This window comes from Rhinichthys klamathensis, unplaced genomic scaffold (assembly GCF_029890125.1).
Source record: "Rhinichthys klamathensis goyatoka isolate OS25496 unplaced genomic scaffold, OSU_Roscu_1.1 h1tg000679l_1, whole genome shotgun sequence".
In the NCBI taxonomy this organism is placed as follows: Eukaryota; Metazoa; Chordata; class Actinopteri; order Cypriniformes; family Leuciscidae; genus Rhinichthys; species Rhinichthys klamathensis.
Window position 1 is genome coordinate 551,846 of NW_026607111.1, and position 25,615 is coordinate 577,460.

General features: G+C 37.0%; 2 protein-coding genes across 2 annotated transcripts in view; one reads left to right on the forward strand and one right to left on the reverse strand.

The window, feature by feature from the left end:
- The first annotated feature begins 693 nt into the window (after window positions 1-693).
- Window positions 694-13,322, forward strand: abhd16a (abhydrolase domain containing 16A, phospholipase). The gene is made up of 20 exons (XM_056241839.1): window positions 694-849; window positions 2,081-2,137; window positions 2,288-2,354; window positions 5,038-5,124; window positions 5,264-5,349; window positions 5,438-5,511; window positions 6,380-6,487; window positions 6,644-6,758; window positions 7,554-7,655; window positions 7,801-7,864; window positions 7,956-8,005; window positions 8,165-8,288; window positions 8,433-8,537; window positions 8,626-8,689; window positions 9,085-9,141; window positions 9,228-9,290; window positions 9,372-9,448; window positions 10,202-10,300; window positions 12,409-12,455; window positions 12,688-13,322. The coding sequence occupies exons 1-20, from the start codon at window positions 748-750 to the stop codon at window positions 12,775-12,777; spliced, it is 1,638 nt and encodes a 545-aa protein (XP_056097814.1). The 5' UTR covers window positions 694-747; the 3' UTR covers window positions 12,778-13,322.
- A 201-nt stretch (window positions 13,323-13,523) lies between these two features.
- Window positions 13,524-25,615, reverse strand: part of vars1 (valyl-tRNA synthetase 1) — a 29,541-nt gene continuing 17,449 nt past the window's right edge. Inside the window, exons 13-31 of the mRNA XM_056241838.1 lie at window positions 25,518-25,606; window positions 25,338-25,428; window positions 25,107-25,231; window positions 24,895-24,998; window positions 23,426-23,584; window positions 23,221-23,311; window positions 23,020-23,125; window positions 22,824-22,894; window positions 22,085-22,210; window positions 21,821-21,925; window positions 21,659-21,727; window positions 20,178-20,256; window positions 18,320-18,447; window positions 18,014-18,169; window positions 17,644-17,862; window positions 16,571-16,682; window positions 14,299-14,477; window positions 13,835-13,984; window positions 13,524-13,730 (exon numbers count right to left, since the gene is read on the reverse strand). Coding sequence (XP_056097813.1) covers window positions 13,662-13,730; window positions 13,835-13,984; window positions 14,299-14,477; window positions 16,571-16,682; window positions 17,644-17,862; window positions 18,014-18,169; window positions 18,320-18,447; window positions 20,178-20,256; window positions 21,659-21,727; window positions 21,821-21,925; window positions 22,085-22,210; window positions 22,824-22,894; window positions 23,020-23,125; window positions 23,221-23,311; window positions 23,426-23,584; window positions 24,895-24,998; window positions 25,107-25,231; window positions 25,338-25,428; window positions 25,518-25,606 — 2,228 coding nt within the window. The 3' untranslated portion in view covers window positions 13,524-13,661. The remainder of the gene's footprint in view (window positions 13,731-13,834; window positions 13,985-14,298; window positions 14,478-16,570; window positions 16,683-17,643; window positions 17,863-18,013; window positions 18,170-18,319; window positions 18,448-20,177; window positions 20,257-21,658; window positions 21,728-21,820; window positions 21,926-22,084; window positions 22,211-22,823; window positions 22,895-23,019; window positions 23,126-23,220; window positions 23,312-23,425; window positions 23,585-24,894; window positions 24,999-25,106; window positions 25,232-25,337; window positions 25,429-25,517; window positions 25,607-25,615) is intronic.

The window sequence follows — 25,615 nt, forward strand, 5'->3', positions numbered from 1 at the left end:
GAAATCTTTTCTTTGTACTTTTGTCAGTTAAATAAAGTTGAAAGAGAATTAACAAATCACAGATTCTTGATTTTATTGCATTTTAGAAAACTTTTTTTTGATCTGGGGTTAGGCCTATTAACAAAGTACATTGGACCCTATTTTTATGAACATTTTCTTTTTTTAAGTACACTATGATATTTTAGGTATTACCACCTGATGTAGGCTATTATATGTATTATGCATACATAAAGGTGCATTGTGTCTCGTAAAGTTACATATAACTCATTTCAATTGATAATCGGTCCTGACTCAATAATAAAATACCTATTCAAAATACAATTATGCATATACATTTAATATGTAATAAAATATTTATACAAATATAATCATTATTTTGTATTAATAAATGTATTTGTCATAAATGTACTTATAATAAAACCACAAGTAGATCAATATATCATGAATATATATTAAAAATATATATATAAAAATATCAGAACATAGGCTAGCGTGCGTTTATGCGTTAGGCCTATTTATGATCACGTTTAATTTATTGATTGCAACATTTTATTATTTATTTATTTATTTGAATAGTATTATCTACTATATCCCTCCATAAAACTCCTTTTTTCGATGTAAAGAATAATGTTTTGAACACCAGTATTGAAATGTATCGAACAGTGACGTGTAAAGTCGCGTTTTGGTATGCGCTACTGTAGTACCTGTGATCCTCACACGCCGCCGTAGTTCCTGACCGAGGTGAGAATGGCCGGCTGGATGTGGCTCCGGTGCCTTTTTGGGCCCAATCTGCAGCGGATCCACCGCTCACCGGACCAGATACGAGCCGACGGCAGAACGCCCCGCAGGGTAGGACTCTTCCTTCCCCTTCAAACAGACCCGTAGCAATAAAACACTGCCGAGATCAGTCTTGCACGAATGTGCGGAAGTGCATCATTGTGTTGTTGGCGGAGTCCTAAATCATAGTGAGCTGTCCATTCAGACAGCAGTTTGGGCATCATATGCCATTTGATTTGATTCAAAAGTTTGTATTATGCGCCAATGATGTCCTAAACAACTAGAACCCCAGATAGGCAGCTCACTCGGTTTTGAGACACATTGAGTGGCGGACTGAGAGCTCATTGCTAACTGAATTGAGCTTAGCTCTAATGGTCGACTGACAGGTCAGTCAAACCATCTGTCATGAGCGCAACCATAACAACACGATCACCTTTGATTGATTGCCTTATATTGTGTTTCTGTTTAGTTTATCAGACGTTAGCCATTATCATGGTATCGTACTTAGTTGCATTAATAATTGATTAATAGTGTGTTCACCATCTCTTTCTCTTACCCACGTCTTCACAGAAACTCTAATTAAAACTGTATGAAAACAATACCATCTACATATTCAACAAAATCCTTTTAAAAATACCGTAGTAACTTCGTGTTGTGAGTGACTACTGTATACAAATTCATTAATTGGCTCTCCAAAAATAACGTAAGAAGCTTTTTCAATCTTTATTATTTATCACGACTATGGTGGCTAACACTTGTATAGATTGACTGATATTGTTTTTTGCAATAATGTTATTATGTCCATAATTGTTGATATACACGTGTTTTTAATTATTATTTTAACTTACTGTTTTATTTCTGTCTTGAGGCACAAAAATACATAGCTTAATCATTAGACAACAACAGTAAAAACACAATATTCATTATGAATATTTCAATAATATTAATAGTGTTGTTGTTTTAAAATTTAAATGGTTACAAAGTTTGAAAATTAAACAAAAAGATATGAATGACTGTAAGCATCAAATACTGTCTCACTTCAGAATGAAAGCTTTTACATGAAAAATAATATATGTAAAGAATAAGTTGTTTATGATCGGGAGCACTGTTTCCTCCTGAAGGGTAGAAAAATGAGAAAATCAGTCAAATATATTCATCAAGCATATCATGAGTCAATTTCTAATACCAAGTGATCATGTTTTATTGTTGTAAAATATCTGTGGTATTTTTATGTGCTAAACATAAAATGTGCAAACTTTTGTAAAGATACTCATAATAACTGGCATGTCTTTATCTTCTGCAGGGGTGGAATTATCAGCCCAGAGGTTTGGAGAAGCACACAGACAGCATCCTTGGTTGGGTACGAGTTCAATGATGTTTCATGCACATTTGCTCTACAGTTTGTGTAGTGACCAAGTGATTTCACTGAATTGATCCTGTCTAAAGCAAAACAAAAAATCCACAAGTTTTGTAATGTGAAATTGAATCACTATCATGTGTTGTCCTTCAGGCCTCAGTGCTGTGGTCTCTGTCATACTACAGTTCTCCACTGCTCCTCTGCTATCTCTACAGGAAAGGTAAAACACAAATACAGCATCATACAACAGCAAACAACTCAACTTATTGGTTACACTTTTATTTTGATGGTCTCCTTTAGATATTCTGTTGACTATACATAACATTGCACCTACATGTCAACTAACTCTCATTAGAGTATTAGTAGACTTTTAGGGTTAGGGTTAGTAGAATAAATTGACGTGTACTTGCAAGGTTACTCATATTCAGTAGAAAGTCTGTTGGGGGAGCATCAAAATAAGTGTTAGCAGATATTAAGCAGGCAGTCTACTAATACTCTAGTAAGCTGACATGTAGTTGCAAAATTACTTACAGCCAACAAATAAAATTATTAAATATAATATTATCCAATACAATTCAATTCAAATTTATTTGTATAGCGCTTTTCACAATACATATTGTTTCAAAGCAGCTTTACAGAAAGTGCATCTCAGAAATGTACATAGAAAAATACAGTTAGTTATTCATGTATTAATTTAGGGCATAACATATCGCCGGTGTTGAGTCGTCTCTTCACATGCGTTGAGTCGTCTCTTCACAGGCGTTTAGTCATCTCATCGCAGGTGTTGGGGCATCTGAAGTCTCCGTGAGAGGCTGGATACAAAATGGAGCTGACGAACGCCATTTTCCTCGGGACTAGCGTCCCGAGATAACAGCAGAAAAGCAGATGGGAAATAATTAGCATAGCTGCTGTTCATAATATTAATGCATTCGATCTGATTCAACAGTGGTATAAAAGGTAAGCATTATGTGAATGCTTGGCTAAAGAGATGCGTCTTTAATCTAGTTTTAAACTGGGACAGCGAGTCTGAGCCTCGAACAATATCAGGAAGGCTATTCCAGAGTTTAGGAGCTAAATGTGAGAACGCCCTCCCTCCTTTAGTGGACTTCGATATCCTAGGAATGACCCCACCCAGTAATAAAAAGTGTTTTTATTCATGCTCCAATATTTTTGTCAAAGCTTTTCCTGGTTCTTGTTACCCTTTTGTGAATATAATATGCACAGTATAGTGCAATTCTACTTGCAGATATTAATGTTATTACACAAGCAGGTGTTGATTGGTTCAGTCTTAACGTTACGCTCAGTCGGTGTAATCATATCAAATGAGTCATGGGCTAATGCTCTGACAGCAGTGCTGTATGTATTTTTAGCCTGGTTCATTCATAAGAGCTTTCAGTGATGTTCTTCTGCTAAGCAGACCTGAGGAGTTCTGATGTTCAGGTTGTGAATGAGCTATGCTGTAGTGTATAAACTGAACGAGCTCTTTGCTGACTCACTAGCCGTATTTTACATCATGGCCAAGCCAAGGTAGGATCTTGTTTAGTTAATATTCAAATGGCTGAATCAAAGATGTTATAATGGCGCATATTAAGTACTGAATAAATGTAATTACTGTATTTTAATGTTGTATCCAGTATGATGTAGTTATGTTATTGTGGTTGTACTATAGTTCAGTATCATTTGGATATTGTGCCGTTAAAGGAGTGGATTGTGGTTGGAGATCATGTTGTTCTCTTGCAAAAGAGAGTCTGGGCCTTACAGAGATGTGGTTAATGGCATTTTCTAATAATTGTGTAATTAAATGACATGGAAATGCTACTAATTGTATTTGTTATAATTATAATACATTGATAGTACATTGTAATGTACATTGTAATTTTATAAATGACAGATTATATCTGCAGATTAGTGTAATACGTTATTGACCACAAACAAAAAGAATCAACAATTTCTGCTGTCTCAGGTGAACTGTAGTTCAGATTTTTGCACACCCTGCTAAAAATACACCATACCGTTCAAAGGTTTGAGGTCAGGTCAGTAAGAATTATTTTATTCAGCATTAAATTGATCAAAAGTGACAGTGAAAACATTACAATAGATTTCTATTTCAAATAAATGCTATTCTTTTGAACTTTTCATTCAGCAAATAATCCTGTATCTAACAACACGACCGTTTTCAACATTGATAATAAAAATGATCAATGTTGTTTATCCACTGTCCATTAAACATATTTTGCTGGACTGTAATATTTCTACCCCTTTGAGGAACTTTGAAAAACCTTTGAAAAGGTTTTTAAAAAGTAAAATCCAAATTTAGTCTTAAGGTTTTTAGAAAAAAAAATTCTTACATCTTTGTTGATTTTATTTTTGAATAACTAAACCTGGCTCTCCATGAACATAGCCATAGAAGCTGGCATGGCGTTAAGAAAGAAAGAAAGAAAGAAAGAAAGAAAGAAAGAAAGAAAGAAAGAAAGAAAGAAAGAAAGAAAGAAAGAAAGAAAGAAAGAAAGAAAGAAAGAAAGAAAGAAAGAAAGAAAGAAAGAAAATTAGAATGATTTCTGAAGGATTGTGTGACACTGGAGGCTGGAGTAATAATGCTGAAAATCCAGCTTTGCCATCACAGGAATAAAGTAAATTTTAAAATACATTTAAACAGAAAACACTTATTTTAAATGGTACTAGTATTTCACAAAATTATAGTTTTTACTGTATTTTTAATCAAATAAATGTGCTTTGGTGAGTATGTAACATGTAAAAGGTGACATTCTCTTTCACATCTGACCATCCTTGCTGTGCCCTGAATATTTTTTTTTTCGAAACGGTGTCAGACTGAACAATTGTAATACCAAGCCTTAATATTGTGATGAGTTATTGTGGGCTATTAATAATGATATCTCTTGTAGGGTACATCTGCAGCAGTAAGCTGGTTCCTCTCAGTCAGTATGTTGGCACAGCGCTGGTCTGTCTGCTGGGAGTGGCCTGTCTGAGAGGTGACACTATATTTTACCTGGTTTATTAGTAATGTTTGTCTGCTTAATTACTTAGTGTATATTCACACTGTTGTAAAATAACATTTAATACAGGGATACGTTTAATATTATTGTGTTTGTACCGCTGTGCTGTTGTTAGGGTGGGGGCGCTGGAGAAACCCAGAGTACATTCAGTTCTTCAACATACTGGAGGAGACAAGGAAGAACCACACATCTAGCAACAAGGTGACACAGTATCAGTGTCATGGGAACATTCCCATGGAGCTTTGCTTTAATGAGCACATTAAATGGATGTTGATTATGTCCCCTACAGAAAAAACTGGCATGCTTTGACTTCGACTTCAAAAACTGGCCTGTAGATTTCAGCTGGAAAGAAGTTAGTAGTCCGTAAGTAAAGCCTGTCTTTCTCTCACCAAATAAGAGGAATATCCATCCCCAACCGCAGCTCGATTTTTACAGCAGAAGCAAATGTTATCATCTCAGAATAGAGACATTTATTTTTATAATTTACTTATAAATACAGACTCAAAGTCATGACTTTAAGCAATGTGTCATCCCTTAAAAATGATCACATAGCACATAGCAAACTGCTGGAACTAAAGGTTCATAATTTTCATATCTACTTTTGTTGGGTATCTGGACACTGGAATAACGGGATACAAGGAAGAAGACAATGCCTCAAAAGAAGCACTGTCAGCAGGCATCAAAAATTGCCTCCTATGGATCTAAAACCTATAATAAATTCCTATTTTAATAACAAATGACAAACAGAGTGGGATCAATACACCATGAACAAACTCCATGAAATTAGTCCCAAAGTTGGGAGGAGAGGTTTATATCATTTTTTAAATCTATGGGTCCAGATTGTTTATACCTGTTGCCAAATAGGCCATTCCAGGAAGACACAAGTTTTTAAAATTGGAAATCGATTCACCAACTTGATCTTTTTGTCAAAATCCTTTATCCCTAAAGCCTGTTTTATGTTAATGTTTTTTATGAGATTGTTCTGGTTTTAACCCTGTTAGAAACCCTTTTTTATTCAGTTTACACATATTTTTAAACAAAGTTAAACCCAATATAGAGTTTTTAGCAAAAGTAGAATTTTGATATGGTTTACCATACATTTTTCTTGCTACGAAAATAATAACAATGGTCAGACTTTCAGTTTTAGAGGAGTTTGCTTTAATTGGGTGTAATTGGCTAACTCTGAGATCAGTGCATGTTTGTAATGTATCTGCACTTCCTCTGTCTGCAGGAAGCTGTCTAAAGGTGGCGTGTCTCTGCTACGTCCAGAGCCGAAACACAGAGGCGCAGCAGACGGTGTGCTGAGTTCAGTTCGCACGCTGCCTTGCCACATCTTAAGGTAACAAGCATGTGATAACACATTTACACACTTGCAGGGATATACTTCATTGTTAGGGTTGTACAAATACAAAGATTTAGATGAGGTCTGGTAACTGGTGACCTCTATTCCATATTCATCAGCAGTCATGTTTGAGTCTATGTGTGTTTTGTGTAGTTATCTGATAGCTCACTCTTTCGGGCGGAGGATGCTGTACCCGGGGTCAGTGGGTCTGCTTCAGAAGGCCATGAGGCCCATGTTACAGCAGGGTCAGGCCAGACTCGTAGAAGAGGTAACACCGAAAGATAGCTACACACATACTACAACACAGTTCATTTAAAAGACCTCAGGAAAACTTCTCACATTTTAAAATGTGTAATTCCTAAGGTCATGAAAAACCTGGACATATCATGGATAGCAATAAAAAATGGAATTAGCAATACAAAATAATTAAATCCTAAAACATTTATATTCAATATTGAATATTCTGTGCTTATGCTTGTCCATTTCATAGAAAAATATTTACAATTAGTAATTATTATTAGTAATTATTATAAAATATATACTGTATATATATATATAACCAAAATATGTTGAGAATATGTTCAGTCAGTAAGAAAGAAGTCTTTTATACTCAAGGCTACATTTATTTGAACAAAAATACAGTAAAAACAGTAATATTGTGAAAAATTATTACAATGTAAAATAACTTTTTTTTTTATACATTTTAAAAAAGTAATTTATTCCTGTGATAGTATTAAAGCCGAATTTCAGCTTAATTACGCCAGTCTTCAGTGTTACATGATCCTTCAGAAATCATTCTTATATGCTGATTTGGTGGTCAAGAAGCATTTCTTATTATTATCAATGTCGAAAACAGTTGTGCTGCTTAATATTTTTGTGGAAACTGTGATGCAGTTTTTCAGGATTTTTTGATGAATCAAAAGAACAGCATTTATTTGAAATAAAAATCTTTTGATCGACTTTTGTATGGTATGTGTATTCAAGAAATATGGAAATGTGTTGATTAAATGTGTGGGAACCCTGAATAAAGGTCATAACCCCATCTCTGCCCTGTTGTGTTCAGTATGACGGTCAGCGGAACAAACTGGTGGCTTGTGATGGGAATGAGATTGACACCATGTTTGTGGACCGGAGGACAGATGGAGTACCAGCCGGAAAAACACTGGTAAGAATCTGAATAGTGTAAAAAAAAAAGTAAATTTGCCATTACAAGCTTCAGAGAAAGAAAGTAGTATAATTACATAATAAAATACATTACATAATAACATATTACCTCAAGCCACTTTCCAATGCTGATATGATTATCACAGGTGATTTGCTGTGAGGGAAACGCAGGATTCTATGAGGTCGGCTGCATGAATACGCCACTGGAAGGTAAATGTGTTTACCTCAGTGTGTCTGTGTTGTATTTTCAACATTCATGCACTAGATGGATGTGAAACTGTTTCCTCTGTTGTGTTTATAGGTGGATACTCAGTGTTGGGCTGGAATCACCCAGGGTTTGGCGGCAGTACAGTAAGTGAACATCACTCCGTCTGTTCCTCACGCTGACCTAGTGACCTTGTCATAACAGCACACAGCTAATGTGGTGTACACTAAATACATGAAATGGTACTTGTTTGTATGCGTTTTATCTAAAAACCTGTGTACTTTTTTTCTCTCCTGCTTTCTCAGGGAGTTCCATTCCCTCAAAACGAGGCCAATGCGATGGACGTCGTCATTCAGTTTGCCGTTCACAAACTGGGCTTCCAGTTGAGTGACATTATTGTGTACGCCTGGTCAATAGGGGGCTTCACAGGTAAACATCACAGATCAGACAACAGACAAAATGATTCATTTGTTTTACTGTAATTCTTAATGTCTTGCTCTATTTTTTTTATTAGAATTAAAATAATAATTTTTTTCTATTATTTTATATTTTTTTGCTCTATTTCTATTTTAGCCAGTTGGGCTGTGATGTCATACCCAGAGATCCGAGCTCTGGTTCTAGATGCCTCATTTGATGACCTTTTACCCCTTGCGCTGAAGGTCATGCCAGAAAGCTGGAGTGAGTGTTGTACTCTCTTCATCTCTACTCCTCTCTAAAGAGTAACCCAAACAATTCACTGATCAAAAGTTTGTTTCCATTTCCTCAGGACCCTTGGTCACCCATACGGTGAGGCAGTACATGAACCTGAACAATGCTGAACAGCTTTGCAAGTTAGTCATCTTTGTTTTTAACGATTAAAGTCGTTATGAAATGAAAGTTGCAACAGTCTTTTCCTCTCTATGTTGATGTATGTCCGAGTGAAACGGCTTCTCGAATAAGAACAAAAATAGGGCGGGACTTCATTTTGTCCATCAGGAATTGAGTGGATCATTGGATGGTTGTGGTTGGCTAGTGATGTCATGTGAGTGACAGTGACAGTCATTGCAAGAGGAGTGGAAGTTATTTTGATTAAAGATTATGAGGGCACATGAATTAAAAAAATCAACTGCAAATATTTTCCTAAAAAAATAAGAATGGTCCATTTTGATTTCATGGTGACTTTTTAAATAAATCATGTAAAATTTACAGCCTGAGCTCCATTTAAATACTTTGGCTCTCATTTCAGGTACCAGGGTCCAGTGTTATTGATCAGAAGAACCAAAGATGAAATCATCACTACCACGTGAGTTATCCAGGACACAAATAAACACATTCATGTTTGCGGAGGCAAATGTGATCTTGACGTGGCCGTATTGTGTTTTGATACAGGGGTCCAGAAGACATCATGTCCAACAGAGGGAATGACCTGTTACTCAAACTACTCCAGTACAGGTCAGACACCATTCACACAAGCAGCGTAATCTGCCTCCGCTCCTTCAGTTGCTTTCATCTCTCGGTCTCTCTGTCCCTCAGGTATCCTAAGGTCATGACAGATGATGCGATCAGAGCCGTCAGGCAGTGGCTCGCAGCAGGGACACAGATTGAAGGAGGTGTGTCTTTATAGTTATAAATTCATTTTCATTAATATTATCATTGTTTTTTTTTTTATTTGGCATAACGGCATTTTTTATTAATATTTTATCAAATTTTATTTAGTTGACAGTACATTTTACAGTAATGGTTAATGGTGGATAGAAAACAGAGCGTCTGTTTGATGTGATGGTTCACCCAAAAATGAAAATTCTTTCATTTACTCACCCTCAAGTTGTTCCAAACCTGTGTGAATTGTTTTCTTCTCCTGCTGAACACAAAATATATTTTGAAGAATGTCAGTAACTAAACAGTTGATGGACCCTTTTTTCCCCCTCCATACTATGGAAGTCATTGGGGTCCATCAACTGTTTGGTTACCCATATTCTTTATAATATATTTTTGTTTAGCAGAAGAAAGACATTCATACAGGTTTGTAACAACTTGAGGGTGAGTAAATGACAGAATGTTTATTTTTGGGTGAACTATCCTTTAATAGAAACCAAATATTTTCCAGATAATATTTTTCATTCACTTAATATATTTTTATTTTGTACAGTATAAATTTGGTCTAAAATAGTCCCTTGCAAGTGAATAATCATTTGGGGGTCAGTGGCATCAGAAAGTTTGAAAACATCTTGATTAGAATACTGGCCATAACACCTAATATGTAAAGAATTGTCAATGTCAGTCCCAATTTCTAGGGTTCTGTCTGTTTCCTCTGTTTGATTTGGCTGTATTAAGCAGAATGTCACTTTTACCCTGTTCCTCAGAATCTGTGTACACCGGCTATGAGGTGGATGATGATTGGTGCTTGTCTGTGCTGCAGTCCTATCAGACAGACAGAGAGACCCTGTTCCCCTGGAGCGTTGGTACGTGCTTCAGATTCATACACAGTAGCCATGCTCACTTCCAGAACTTAAAGGGTTAGTTCACCCAAAAATGAAACAATTACTCACCCTCATGTTGTTCCAACCCTGCAAGACTTTCGTTCATCTTCGGAACACAAATTAAGATATTTTTGATGAAATCTGAGAGCTGTCTCACTCCTTCATAGGCTTCTAGGCAATTTCATTCTACCGGTCCAGAAAAGTTAGTACAAACATCGTTAAAATAGTCCGAGTGACTACAGTGGCTCAACTTTAAGTTTATCAAGCGACGAGAATACTTTTTGTGCGCAAAAACAAAAATAACAACTTTATTAAACTATTAATTTTCTTCTGTGTGGCCCTCTGACGTGAGTTCACGAGAGTGCCACGGCGCATGCGCGAGATGATGACGCAGATGGGTCTCGATGTAGTGTTTCAAATGGTTCTAAAGTGTGCATTTCCTGGATGTCTGAATCGTGAGAAACCAACGAGAAAATATAAAAGTGCCTTACCTTTCACACTTTCCCATCAAATGATCTTCTCAGTTCTCGCGCATGCGTCGTGGCGCTCTCGTGAACTCACGTCAGAGGCCCACACAGAAGAAAATTTATAGTTTAATAAAGTTATTTTTGTTTTGTTTTTGCGCACAGTATTCTCGTTGCTTGATAAACTTAAGGTTGAGCCACTGTAGTCACTTGGACTATTTTAACGATTTCTTTACTAACTTTTCTGGACCGGCAGAATGAAATTGACCGTTCGCAAGCCCCTCCCACAAAAAGACCATTGTCCAATCACACATCATAGCAACCGTTGCTATGTGAGCAGGTCCGTCAAACATTGACTCCAAGCAAGATGGAGAAGCGGTGCGCCCACGGCGTTTGTAAATCGGACACTAGGTACCCCGAGAGATTGTCTGGAGGAGTTGTGTTCTTTCCGTTTCCAAAGCCGAAAACACAACGTGAGCGGTGCCTACAATGGATAAAACAGTGTGGACGGCCCCACTCCCAGTTAAATGTGTCGAACATGGTTAACTCGCGTGCAGCGTGCGTGAGACTGAGACACTGAGATTAGTCAAAGAAACATGGAGAAAGCAGATCAAGAGGATCCACAAAGGAATTACGTTTTCTAAAGGGTTGTTAATAACGTGATTTTTTCGGGGGGAAATGATTAGCAGTCAACTAGCAGTGCAGCACCTGTAGACTACAGTTTAGAGGAGTGCACGCTCGCAACGGGGAAAGCATGAAGCTTACTTGACAACATCATCAGTTCATATATCAATATCGTAACGAATAGAAATAACCTTAAATAATGTATGGTTATCTGCATCTTTCCGTCTCTTATGTAGTTACTTTTTAAACACGAAAATCGCATTCAGCAGCATGACACGCAAGCGGTTTCCGTGGTAATGAACAACCTGCTTGTTAAAGCGAACGTGTTAATCCTGTATCTGAGGCAAAATTACTAAATATGCAGCGCGAGTTATATATTTCTAACTCCAAACATTAGCCACTGAACCAGCTTATAAAATCTTCTTCAAGGCTGTGCTGGTTGCATTTGAGGTACAGGTCATGGGGTTTCTCAGATTTAGCTTGAGACCGGTAAGCATTAGCCTCGATAGTAGTCGTGTCTCCTTCATTGCGTATTTTTATATTTTGAATATATCCCTCCACTGCATACTGTAACCCCTTTTGCCTCGATCTGGAGGATATCGCTGAGGTATTGCTCCAAAAAAGGTCACTGACACGCACGGGTATACCTCTTCCCGTCATGGCAATCTGTCGCGCTGGTCGCGTTTGACGGGCGTAGTAACAATAACTAGGGGGCGTGGCTTTTGCGAATCGTCAATTGCCTAGAAGCCTATGAAGGAGTGAGACAGCTCTCAGATTTGATCAAAAATATCTTAATTTGTGTTCCGAAGATGAATGAAAGTCTTACGGGGTTGGAACAACATGAGCGTGAGTAATTACTGGCAGAATTTTCATTTTTGGGTGAACTAACCCTTTAAATGTGGTGGTGTGCTAGAAACGAGGACATTCAGCAGTGATGTCCATAACTATGGCTACAGTTTCTGTCTGACATTTGACTGTCGGCGATCTGATCTTCTGTTTTAGGTGAAGACATGACACTCGAGGGCAGAAGACAGCTTGCTCTATTCTTGGTATGTAACAAAAATATCAGAGTATACACCTTGTTTTACTGTTTTGTAGTATATTGTAGCTACCCACATTCTTGCACATCAGAGTGCAATAAGCTCTTAAATACTTTTTTTTTTTAAATACTTCATTATCACAGTTCAAACCATAATTGCTGTCTTTATATTGTTTAAGCTATTAAGGGCTTTTGAGTAAGTTTTTGTTGTAATTAACTGGTCATTTCTTTCTCTCTCTCAGGCACGAAAGTATATGCGAAATTTTGATACGACACACTGCACTCCACTCCCCATTTCTGAGTTCAGGCCTCCCTGGAGACTGGAGAGCTAATGAGAAGGACAGGAAGAGAGCGCTGGAGGCCAGAGGTCAATGGGAATCACATACCGGTACATTGGAGTCAGTTCTGAGGGACGGCAGGAGGGCGTTTAGAACTAGTCATTCATCTAAATGTGACAGGGTTCCTCGTTTTTGTTCGTTCACATGGTTTGACAGAGGCGTTTTAAATTATTGGTTGTGCCATGCCTCCATCGCAGTGGGTATTTAACATGCAAATGAGGGTTGGAAATGTGTCGACACTCAGGCTTGTCGTCACCGTCTGGACGTTTGTTTCTTTTGTGAGACTCAGTGATGGGACTCAAAGATCTCTTGCCTCTTTCTCAGTCTGTTTTTATTTTTATCCTCTATTTCGTGGAGCTCTGTAATTATGAACAAATCGTATCGTTAAATGTCCTGAATGTTATATTGTATATGAATATTAAATAAAAACAGGGGATACTCTTTTTTTTTTTTTTTTTTTTTTGTGGTTGGATTTCTCCAAGTCTTCAAACGTGATTATTTGTTTCACACAAAATAAAAGTTTGTTATTGTACTTGAAATGGTATGATTGTATGTTTCCTTAAAATGTAAACATGAGAGAATATATAGTTTGAGATTTTATATACAAATATAAATTAATTTATATTGCATATACACACATTTTTAAAACTTTCTAAATTTATATATAAAAGTATGAACATATGTATGATCTACAGCTTAACTTTCTATATTAAATTAGACAAATGAGACAATTTTTGATATTTAATCTAAGGTTGATTTTTATTCAAGCTTCCCCACATAGTTCAGTAGACAGGACTGAGTGACATTAAACAAAGGAAAGGAAAGGATCTCAATGTTCATAAACGATCATTTAAAAAAAACATGATAAAGGTGAGCGGTTACATCATTTTTCGGAAGTTCTCGATGGCTTCCTTCACTTTCTGCAGTTCTGTTTCATTCTGCCTCAGCTGGAAAAAGAAAATGTTGCACTTTTCTTCAAGACCAGTAGAAAACTTATTATAAATTTAAGATTATTTTCTCAGACAAATTGCTTCCCCTCCATCCCACTTACCTTCTCAGCATCTGCCTCCTGCACTTTAACAGGAACTTTGTCCTTGTAGTCGTTCTTGGCCATCTTTTCCTTCATCTTTTCCATCTGTTTCTCCAGCTCCGCTTCCTTTGCCGTCAGTTTCGTGACCTCCTTTTCCAAGTCAATCAAACCCTGAGTCGGAGACAAGGATTTCGAAACTGGCATGTTTACAGACACAGAAAGCTCATTATACTCATTAAAATGTAATGCTGTAGGAGGGGGAAATTTTGATCCAAAGCCAAACCAGATTATAGGGTGTTGAGCTGGTGCTGATGTTATTTTTGGAGAATGATATTTAAATTCACTTCATCTCCTCATTTCCGGCTGATTCATTTAATTATTGTATTTGGAGGCTGTGGTAAAGATTATGACAACCAGAATAAAACACCCTTCAGGTGTATAAGTGCAAGCGAAAACGCATTCTCGTCACGCAACAACATTTTTACCTTCAGCATTAGGTGAACAGTGCATTTGTCCGAGGCGATGGCCACCGCACAGCCTTGTGGGATAGTGTTGTCGCCTCCAACCACTGGGTGAATGGTCTGAGAGTAAGACAGTGTCTGGATCTGAAGGCTGTATGTCTGGACCAGAGCCGCAGTATCAGAGTCTATGCACTGCAGGTAACCTGACAGAGATAAAACACAAGAGGTACATTTGTGTCTGCTTATAAAATATGAAATTGTGATGATAGCATTTAAGGTCAGTAGGTTGTGTGTAAACCTCAACCTGTGTATGTGATGTGGTTAATGTTTAGACTAAGGATGCACCAACGTTTCTCTCTTGTGATTCTATAATGAATCTCATGAACTGCACAATTGTTCTGCAACATAATTGGAAACTCAAATACACTTCAGTCTCAGAAATGTATTTTTAATGGCTTTACACAGTAGAATTGTAACATTTGGGTCCATTTTGACCCAGAAGAGGTACATCTTTTTTTCTTTCTTTTTTAAAAAAAAATCCATAGTTTTTAGTATGAAGATTGAAACTTTTTTTTTAATACACATCATTCATGTTTTTAACAATAAAGGTATGAGATAAAACCATTTAAACTAAATTGTTTCACCTTTTGGGTTTGGGTCTGTTTTGACCTGAAAGTGAACTGTGGCTTTACACATGAAATTATGCTTTTTTTATTGTTATTTTACATCTATTAGTTAGATTTGTCTCAAATTACTTATGTAAAATACATTTAGCTTCTTTCCTCATTTTGTTTATAAACATGCTTGTGCAATCGCACACAATAAATCTGAAATTACATTAAAATCACAGGCACAAATTGTCTTAATGTGTTTGTAGAGCAAAAGTTCATAAACCAAACAGTCTAAATATGGAAAAGGAAAGAGGCTTTGGACAAGGAAAAAGTCCACATTTTACTTTGCTGCCACCTATTGATGATCTATTGCAGCATAAAAAAGAGATTCAAGCTGTTTATCATCATCATTTTTTCATATGAAAGTAAAATTAATACATTTTGTTTGAAAATAGAATAATATTGATGTTTTGGTGTTGTTTTGATAAAAAAAGAAAATGTATGTTTCATAAATGTACACTGTTTTGAGCAGTAAAAGTTTCAAATTAATTTAATTAAATCCACTAAAGTCATTGGAGCTCATACTGGTAATTCTCATATTATAAAGTTCTTATAAATTTCATCAATAATATATTTAAATAAAATTTCTCATAAATATTGATAAAAATATGTTTTCTTGCATTACACTGGTTTTTGCAGTCGTTCTTGAAAAAAAGAATGTCTCAAATTTTTGTTAACAAAAAGGGGGTAAATTAAGTAATAACCTGGTAAACCCATATTAATGTTCAAAAATGTAAAAGTTCTGTGAATTCAGTTACTGATGATTAGATACAATATGAATTTAGTTTTATAACATTACTTTCCACCAGGGCTATCCAGGCGTATACAGTTTTCTAATGCATTAGGAGGGTTAAAACAATTCCATCAAATATATATATAGTAAATGAATTTAAAAGATACTAAAGATTTCTATTTCAAATAAATGCTGTTCTTTTGAACTTTCTATTCATCAAAGAATTCTGGAAATAGAATGATTTCTGAAGGATCATGTGACACTGAAGACTGGAGTAATGATGCTGAAAATTCAGCTTTACCATCACAGGAATAAAGTACATTTTAAGAGGTATTAGGACAGAAAACCTTTTATATTGTAATAATATTTTAAAATATTAGTTTTTACTGTATTTTTGATCAAATAAATGCCATCTTGGTAAGCATTAGACTTCTTTCAACATTTTTTTTTTAAAAATCATACCGACCCCAAACTTTTGAACAGTAGTGTATATTTAAGGCTGATATGAAGATTCTGCACTGCTTTGTCTAAAATAAAATAAAAAAAAACCCGAAAATCACTCATTTTAAATGCTACAAGTTAATTTAGACATGTTAATTTTTTTACTGAACATTATAATGTTCAGTAAAAAAAAACATTTTGAATTCTGCCAAGATTTTAAAGATTAACTTCCAGTAAGTGTTAGATGAAGGCAAAGTAATATAAATGTAAAAATAGAGAAAAATAGCCAATACCAAATATTGACTAATACTGATTAAAAATTCTAATATCAGTCAGATATAGTATATACCAACTTATTGGATCAGTCACATCAGCAATATTGGTTTGGTGCATCCCTAGCTGAATCTATTCAGTGTGAAACGAGTGTGCAGTGTACTGTGTGATGTCTCACAGTCAGCGCGGGTCTTGGTCAGGTTGTAATCGGCCCGGAGTGATCGGATGGTTCTGACCACAGACATGACAAACTCCATCTGACGGTCGGCCTCCTCGCTGTGCCAACAGAACTACAACCAAACAAAACACCATTTATACTAGAAACCAACACAGGATGCCTTTGTTTCAGATAGTTTCCTCTCTCCACTCTTCATGTAATTTAAACTTTATGTCATTGAAGTTTCAAAAGGTTATTTTTATTCCAGTCACTTTCACATTCAACTACATTCCCCTCAATGAAAAAAACTCTCCAAAGAACTCATTATAGTGATACTTCAAAGACTATATCATCTATATCATCAATCTCGCGATTCGTTCAAAGCCGCAGATTCGTTCACGAAACACAGCTGTGTGTTGCAGTTCTGCTGTGGCTTTCGCTGGAACTTATTTTGTAGCAAAATAGAGCAAACAATTCTGACAATGTACATCACTTTTTTACACTTTTTACACTTATTACACTTTTGTTTGTTGAACTGTTGTATAAAATGTCACATTTGCAGTCGTGTGGATTTTTGGCAAAAAATTGCATTCTTGCTCGTATAATATATGATATATATATATAACAAGAACTCGCACGGGGTGTGTTTTTGTATTAAAGAGAGTTTGAGTCCTTAACAATCTCTATGCACAGTCTGGGTCTATATTTGTTCTTCATGCTAGTAAGTGCTAAATTCCCACTTTCACAAAGGTAGATTGTCGCGAACTGAGGCAGCGTACTGTGCAGCCAACCTATCAAATGCTCGCTGTTTGTGTGGATGGAGTCAGTTTTGACCGAAAAAGATGAGGTAATATGATTGAATGTCATCTATTTGACCTTTTATGGCATTTTGCCTGTTAGAAATACATGCACGGTTTTGAAGTTATAATAAGGTGGGGTAGAATTAAATGAATGGCAAAACTCAGCATTTTGTCCACGTACACCCTCTGTCACCTCACTTATCCCAGTTTGGGAAGCACTGCACTAAGCCATTTCACGATTTTGGTTGCATTTCAATTCCGTGTACAGCCCTAACTTGGGTCACCCCTGCTCACCTCTGAAGGGTCTGGATAACGTGTGACACTGATGCTGGGGGGGCTGTCCTGAGGCCGTCTCCTTGGCAACCGCTGGAAGAGCTCTTCAGAAACAAAAGGCATGATAGGAGACAGGAGGCACAGTCCCACCTCCAGACAGGTGTAGAGAGTCTGTCTGCAGATGTCTGCCTGTTTTTGCCCTTCTGAATCTGTCCTGCTCAACACCGGCTTCACACTTTCCTATATGAGCAGAAAAAGAAAAAAAACGTCTCAAAGTTAAACTTTTCAACAAACTCTAAAGCTTTTTTAGAAATGTGTGCAGAGACCAAATTAAATCTACAAATGAAGAGGCCAAAAGCAAGTGTGTGTAGGTGGTGTGTGTATTCATTACCAGATACACATCACAGAGCTCGTACAGCCAGAAATTGTAAATGGCAGTGGTGATTGTCGGAAAATCGTAGGCCTGGAATCCGTTATCACACAGCGCTACTGCTGCGCTCAGACGGGACAGAATCCAGCGATCAGACACACTTTCACTGCCACACAGCTGAGAGACACAGAATCACGTGTTTGGAAATTAACTTAGAGGGAAATAAACCCACAATACACCACAAAGTGTATGTTTTTCACAATGTCCTGACTCCTGACACATCGTCCATCTATCCATCACCTCCATCCGTCCATCTCTTTCTCTCACCTGAGCTTTTTGGCAGGGAACAAATCCCTCCCCCAGGGTCCTCATGGCAAACTTCACTGCGTTCCACAGCTTGTTACAGAAATGCCTGTATCCCAGAATCCTGTTCACGTCCAGATTAATGTCTCGGCCTGGGAGAAACAAAAAAAAAAAAGCACAAAGTAATACTTTATCAGGACATGTTTTATTATTATTATTATTATTATTATTCATTATTATTATTATTATTATTATTATTATTATCATCCACCCAAATATTCAGAATACCGGTATATCAATACAGGTTTGTCAATGATGATTTTACGTTTGGTCCGCCTCAATCTTATATATTTGTTTACATCCATGTAACTTATCATACCTTAAACTAATTAGGCCAAAACAAAGTTTGTTTGGTGTTCGTTTCGGGAGTTCGAAAGAGCTTGCCAAAGTGAACTTCCTAGAAAAGTTCGCTCTGGATGGTAAACGCCTTCAAACTACCATTGGTCGTTATAATAGGTAGGTGTGGCTCTGAGGCTCTGCCTTCTTTGAGCGGAAAATCTTCTATGGTTCATCCCTTCTGTTCAGTCCGTCGAGGTCACACATGAAAACACTGGACAGCTTCTCTTTAAAGTAAAAATTGAAGTAGTATTTCTAATCGGAAGTGACAGTGAAACTGTATTGTCCTGTTTAATACTGTAGAGGTGCTTGCTATCTAGGGCTGTAATCTCCCAGTCGACTAGTCGATTTATTGGTCGATACGTTCTGGCTCGATCAAAATTCTGATTGGACGATTTTTTGCCGTGTTAATTTCATCAGGTGGAAAGCACTAATTGCTAATGGGGGTGTTTTCAGAGCACCCCTGTTTCAGAGGTAACAGTCTGTCTTCAGAACACCCCCCTTGTTTCACTTTTTTTGGATTAGCCCAACCCAATGCCTAAACCTAATGCGCAATTGCACTGTGCCCACTGTTTGTATTTGTTTTGAGCCCATGCTTTATTTTTCAGTTATGCACTTTATTTCGTTTCTGCTCTCGTCTTGATCTGGTTTGTTTAATAAATATAATTTTTTTATTAAAAATAGTTAATAGTCTATTCGTGTCTCTCAGCCACGAAACTGAGCTCCTATGTTCATCCTCGCTCTGTGTGAGGACATGCACAGAGCGGCTGAAATGATAGTGTCTGTCAGTTATTATAACATATGACAAAAACAATTGTCTAAATTATGTCGCATATTCCTCAACAGTTCTTGTGCTGATATCACTAGTTGACATAGTACTATTTTCTGAAATTATAGGCTAGCTATAATATGGCACAGTTACGATTTAATATACTGCAAATAGCCTACTAGTTTTTATGTTAATTTATAATTCATTTAGGCGGACAAGGCTACCAAGTACTGCGCAGCTAATTAATCTAACGTTTTTTTCCCGCGTTTTTTCGGGAGTATATCGGGCCTTTATGATAATATGTTTACTTTTTGTGTACTACAATTAGGGCTGGGAAAAAAATCGTTTGATTTAAAAATCGAGTTGGTAGGTCAAATCGATTCATATTTTCAAAAAATCGATTTTTGATTTTTTTTTCTCCCCATTATAAATAATTTGGATGTTTAACAATCTTTGTTGCACACTGCACAGTGACTTTTCAGTTAGAGAAAGGGTTTGCCTTTGCAATTTTGTTTATGTTGATGCACTTTAATTAAATACAATAAATAAATATATATTTTTAAAATATATTTACAGTTCGCAGTTATTTTGTTTTAAATGGAAGGGGGGGTCGAATCGAATCGTAAATCGAGTTTTTAATAGGGAAAAAAATCGCCCAGCTCTAACTACAATAACTGACAGGTCAATGTAGATATGATTTCGATATTTCTTTTTTACCTTGACCGGTATAAGCACATAGAGCAAATCTGAGCGCGTCAGTCCCGCATTCTGGAATTCCACTGGGATAGTCGGATTTCTAGAGGGCGGACACATTCACAAACAGAATGTAATAGAAAAACATAGCAACATACGGTGGCCGAGAGAGCTCAACGCGCTGCAACTGAAGCAAACACATGCAAATAGAAAAAAACGCGTGCAAATAGAAAAAAACATCATTATCAGTTTCACAACACACGTGTGCTCCAAATACAGAAACGCGCTGCAAAAGTTCACAACACAACCAAATACAGAAACGCGCGGCAAATAACACAGACCACAACGGAAATGTTTCCAGGGGAACCAAATAAGTGACGAACCCAGCTGGGACGTGCTTATTGCTCGTGAGCTTCCCTATGCCATACTCCCTTCGAAGGGCAGACGGCAGAGCCCTTAAAGTGGGCCTTTGGAGTGAGCAGGGCTCTAGTGTGCCATTATAGCCATGTGGAACGCACTTGATGAAGGAGCAACTAAGACAACGTAATTCCTCATTATTTTCACTTGGGATGTTCCCATGACAACGCAGCACGGCGTCCATCAGCTGAAGAGCTGTTTTTACCACAGAAATATAATGCTGTTAACATAACGGTTGCAAATAAATTTTTATGTTTACTTTGCAAAAAAGCTTTTAAAATATGCGTGTATGTGTGTCTCAACTTTAAAACTTTGGACCCTACATTACCTAACATTTCTTATGAAACTTTTCTTTATGAAAATTTAAACATAACATGAAACAATTTGTACAGTGTAACTGATGAAAGATAAATATCTTTCCTTCATGTTCTTCCTCTCTATCTTATTTATTTATTTTAGTTTTCAGCTCATTGTTCTTTTCTCATTTGTATTCTGATGACATTGAACATATTGTTAATACATTTTGTATATTGTATACAAGGTGTATGTCATAAAAATGTAATCTCTGTATGTTTAGCAAAAATACATAAAGTAGAATTTTAAGCTGTAAGCACCAGCACGCATAGATTTATGGATATCTATGCCAGCACGTCCCAGCCGGGTTCGTCACTTATTTTGGTTCCCCTGGAAACATTTCCGTTGTGGTCCGTGTTATTTGCAGCGCGTTTCTGTATTTGTGTTGTGAGCTTTTGCAGCACGTTTCTGTATTTGGGTGGTGGTGTGAGTATTTGGAGCACACGTGTGTTGTGAAATTGATGAAGATGTTTTCTTAATTTGCATGCGTTTTTTTCTATTTGCATGCGTTTTTTTCTATTTGCATGCGGTTTTTTTCTATTTGCATGCGTTTCTTTTCTATTTGCATGCGTTTCTTTTCTATTTGCATGTGTTTCTTTTTATTTGCATGCGTTTTCTTCTATTTGCATGTGTTTTCTTCAGTTGCAGCGCATTGAGCTTTCTCGGCCACCGTAGCAACAGCTAAAAGGTACAATAACAAGAGATTGCAGGAGCTCATAGAAAACTGCTTATACCTGTCCCTGTTTGGCCTTCTCAATCTCCAGAGGGTCTAGATTACTGTCTGCTAGTTGAGAGTGAAGACCCTACACACACACACACACACACCAAATTCATTTTGTGCAATGACACCTTATGTAGCCACGTGGCGTTAATGCAAGAGTCAGTTGTTTAGCTACCTCCAGTGAAATGCCAGTGATGACGTCCAGAGGGTCGATGACGTTACCGAGAGACTTGCTCATTTTCCTGCCATGGGCGTCTCGTACCACTGCATGCAGGTACACCTGAAAGAACACACCAGATTTACACCACAAGTTACACTAGCTTTGAATGAATTGACACATGCTGATACATCTGAGTGGAAGTTTAACAGTCTGTTAGACACTCACTTTTAAATTTTGCTAGTCCAGAAGCTCTAAATATAAAAGACACAACACACCCACCTCTTTGAAAGGTAGTTTTCCAGTAAGTTTGAGGCCCATCATGACCATACGAGCCACCCAGAAGAACAGGATATCGTGGCCTGTCTCTAACAGTGTTCCTGGGTAGAAGACTCTCAGGTCCTCTGACTAAAACACAAATATTGCAAAATTACTTAAATCACTGCAGTATCTGTATATATTATTGTATTAAAAAACTATTTTTGCACAGACCCAGGGACAAAGAAACTAGACTTTCTCTATAACACATTAACTGACATTACTGCATTATATAATGCATATACAGTCATAATATATCATTAGAAATGAAATTAGAATATTTCATGTTTTATACATATATTATATATTTAAAAAAAAGGAAGTAAATTCAATTCAATGCAAAATAAAACTTTTTATTATTACATATATATAAAAAAAAAATGATTATTAATATTTAATAAATCTGGCATTATACGAGCAATATAAAAATATTATAAAATAAAACAATATTATAATATGAAACAATAAAAACAACAATAAAAAAATAAAAAAACAATACAATCAATCAATAAATGTATAACAATCTGGTTAGACAATCAAAGATCAGCCCTACACATTAGTTTACACTAAATATTGCCACTACTGTGTGTGTGTGTGTGTGTGTGTGTGTGTGTGTGTGTGTGTGTGTGTGTGTGTGTGTGTGTGTGTGTGTGTGTGTGTGTGTGTGTGTGTGTGTGTGTGTGTGTGTGTGTTAATATCTGACCTCATTGGGCCAGCCAAAGATGGAGAAGGGGAAGATCCCTGAGGAGAACCAAGTGTCCAACACATCCTCATCTGAAACACAAACAGACAGAAAGAAAGATGCTTTATTGATGCCAGAGGGTAAAAACTGACATGAACAAAACAGGAGGATAACATGACTCAGTGGTAATGAGAGTAAGTGTATGTTTGATTCGCACCCTGGCGTAGAGAGATTTTGTCTGCAGTGACATTGAAGCGTTTGGCAGCTTTTTCTCTGGCTTCCTCCTTAGATCTCCCGCTGACCCAATAATGTCCGTCCACATCCTAAAAGCGTGCATCAATACAGTATCTTAATTCCCAGCATCCCTGTGTATCCACAGCACATACTGCAGGCTGCATTTTCCTGTGTCTCTGCTCACCTCGCCTGGTTTGACTGAAGAATCATTCACAGTCACAAAGTACGCTGGTATCCTGTGGCCCCACCACAACTGCCGTGAGATGCACCAGTCCCTGATACCCAAAAAGTGTTAATGCACACACACACACACACACACACACACACACACACACACACACACACAGTGACTCCAGCAGAAAACGTCTGAGCTGAAATAGATGGGTCACCTGATGTTGTCCATCCAGTTGAACCAGGTTTTGAGGTGGTGGTCAGGGATGATCTTGAGCTCTCCATTTCTGACGACATCTGCAGCCTGCTTTCCCATCTCTCTGCAGTCCACGTACCACTGAGGCTTCAGCAGAGGCTCCACTATGTCCTTAGAACGGCTGAGAAACACACAAACACTCATCAATTGCTTTGTGCATGTAAACATAACAGCTGTAATGGAATTAAAGTCACCATGAAATCAAAATCAATCAGTATAGCGCTCGTATAGCGCTATATATATATATATCTGTATAGCGCTTTGGGTTTAAGAAAAGCGCATTACAAATAAAATGTATTATTATTATTAAAATGGACAAATAATGATTTTTTTTATGTAATGTTGCAGTGCTTATAAATTATTTATCTGTGTGCAACATTTATTTATTTATTATTTATTCATGTGCCCTCATAATCTTTAAATCATGATAACTTCCCCTTCCTCTAGCAACGACACCTCTACTCTTCTCTAATGATGCGTTTACTGGCATGAGGACGGGACAACCCGTCACTCACATGAGATCACATCACATCAATAGCAAACCACAACCATCCAACGATCTTCTAATCAATTCCTGATCCTAAAAAATCCCGCACTACATTTTTTATTGTTCGATAAGTGATTTCGCTTGGATAAACATCACAATAGGGAAGAAAAATGTCGTAAAGTCATGCCGACTTTAAAGGTCCAAGATTAGATGGCACTTCTAAGCCGGTGCTTCTCAATTCTCATGTGGTTTGGCTTCAGGACCCAGATTTCACTTTGGACATCAAGTATGAAAATTGTTTACAGTACAATATTAAATTACAATAGTTTTCATGCTCTCGTAGGCAACAATTTACTGACAAATTATAGTAATAAATTAAAATACAATATTAATAAATGTAAAAAAATATAACATGAATTTGTAGTTAATAACGAATGGTTTGAATATTAGTTTATGATCTACGGAAAAGGGGATGTCAGGCAAACCCGACCACATTGGCATCTCCATAATATGCATATTCTGGGCGTACAGACAAAAAAAGGAAACGAAAATGTATTATTTCTTCCTCTCCACAAAAAAAAAAAAATAATAATAATAATGTTCCTCCATTTTCAACACTGGATCTTTCATTGTTAATTTCTTTGTTATTCCACTAGGAGGCACTTTACCTGGGGTTCACATCTGGTGATAGACAACATGTTTGGTTGTCACTGGCTGTGAAAGTTAGCAAGTTACTTTAAATATGCCATTGATTTATTATAAATCACTGCAAATAGTTTTGCGAGCTATATGACACTTTCTGGGAATGTAAGGGGCATTTAGTCAATTATTTCAAATTTTAGCATTGATTTTTCCCTGCTTTACACAACCTTATCAGACCAGACCAGGAATCTACCAGCTGAAAACAACAAAGTAAAGGAGTTAAGTGGAAGTTAGTGTCTAACCTGCAGACGGGCACCACCATCGGATTGTCTTTGACCTCCTTAAACTGGCCTCTATCTTTCAGAGCCTGAAGCACAGTTTTCCTCGCCTCAAAGCGCTTCACCCCCTAAAACACCAGAGAACAATTTGTCAATCTTCCATCATATTTATGACGAGATTAAAATAATACCTGATGTGAACAGGGTCAAATATATCACAATGTGTGTGTGCCTACCAGGAATGGAGGAGGAACATTGATTAGTAGACCATTTTCATCCAGGATGTTGATGAAGGGTAGTTTGTGTCTCTCTCCCACCTCATAATCATTATGGTCATGAGCAGGAGTGATCTTCACAGCACCTGTACAACAACACTCCACTGTAAACTGCACACGGACCCAGAAGACGGCAGCTTGAAAGACAGACTTACAGAAAATATACGTTTTTGTCCTTGTAACATTTATTACCTGTTCCAAAGTTCATATCAACAAAGTCATCAAACACGATGGGCATCTTTCTGTCACAGAATGGGTGAACGACCATCTTTCCTTTGAGATGCTGGATAGTAAAGAGTTCATTTAACTCAAGCACATTCTCAAGACCATTTCTCAAACACCAGAGTTATGAAAAGGAAACGTTGGCATCACCTGATATCTGGGGTCATTAGGGTGGACAGCCACAGCGGTGTCTCCAAGCATGGTCTCAATACGTGTGGTGGCCACTACCACCTCCTCATCTGCAACAT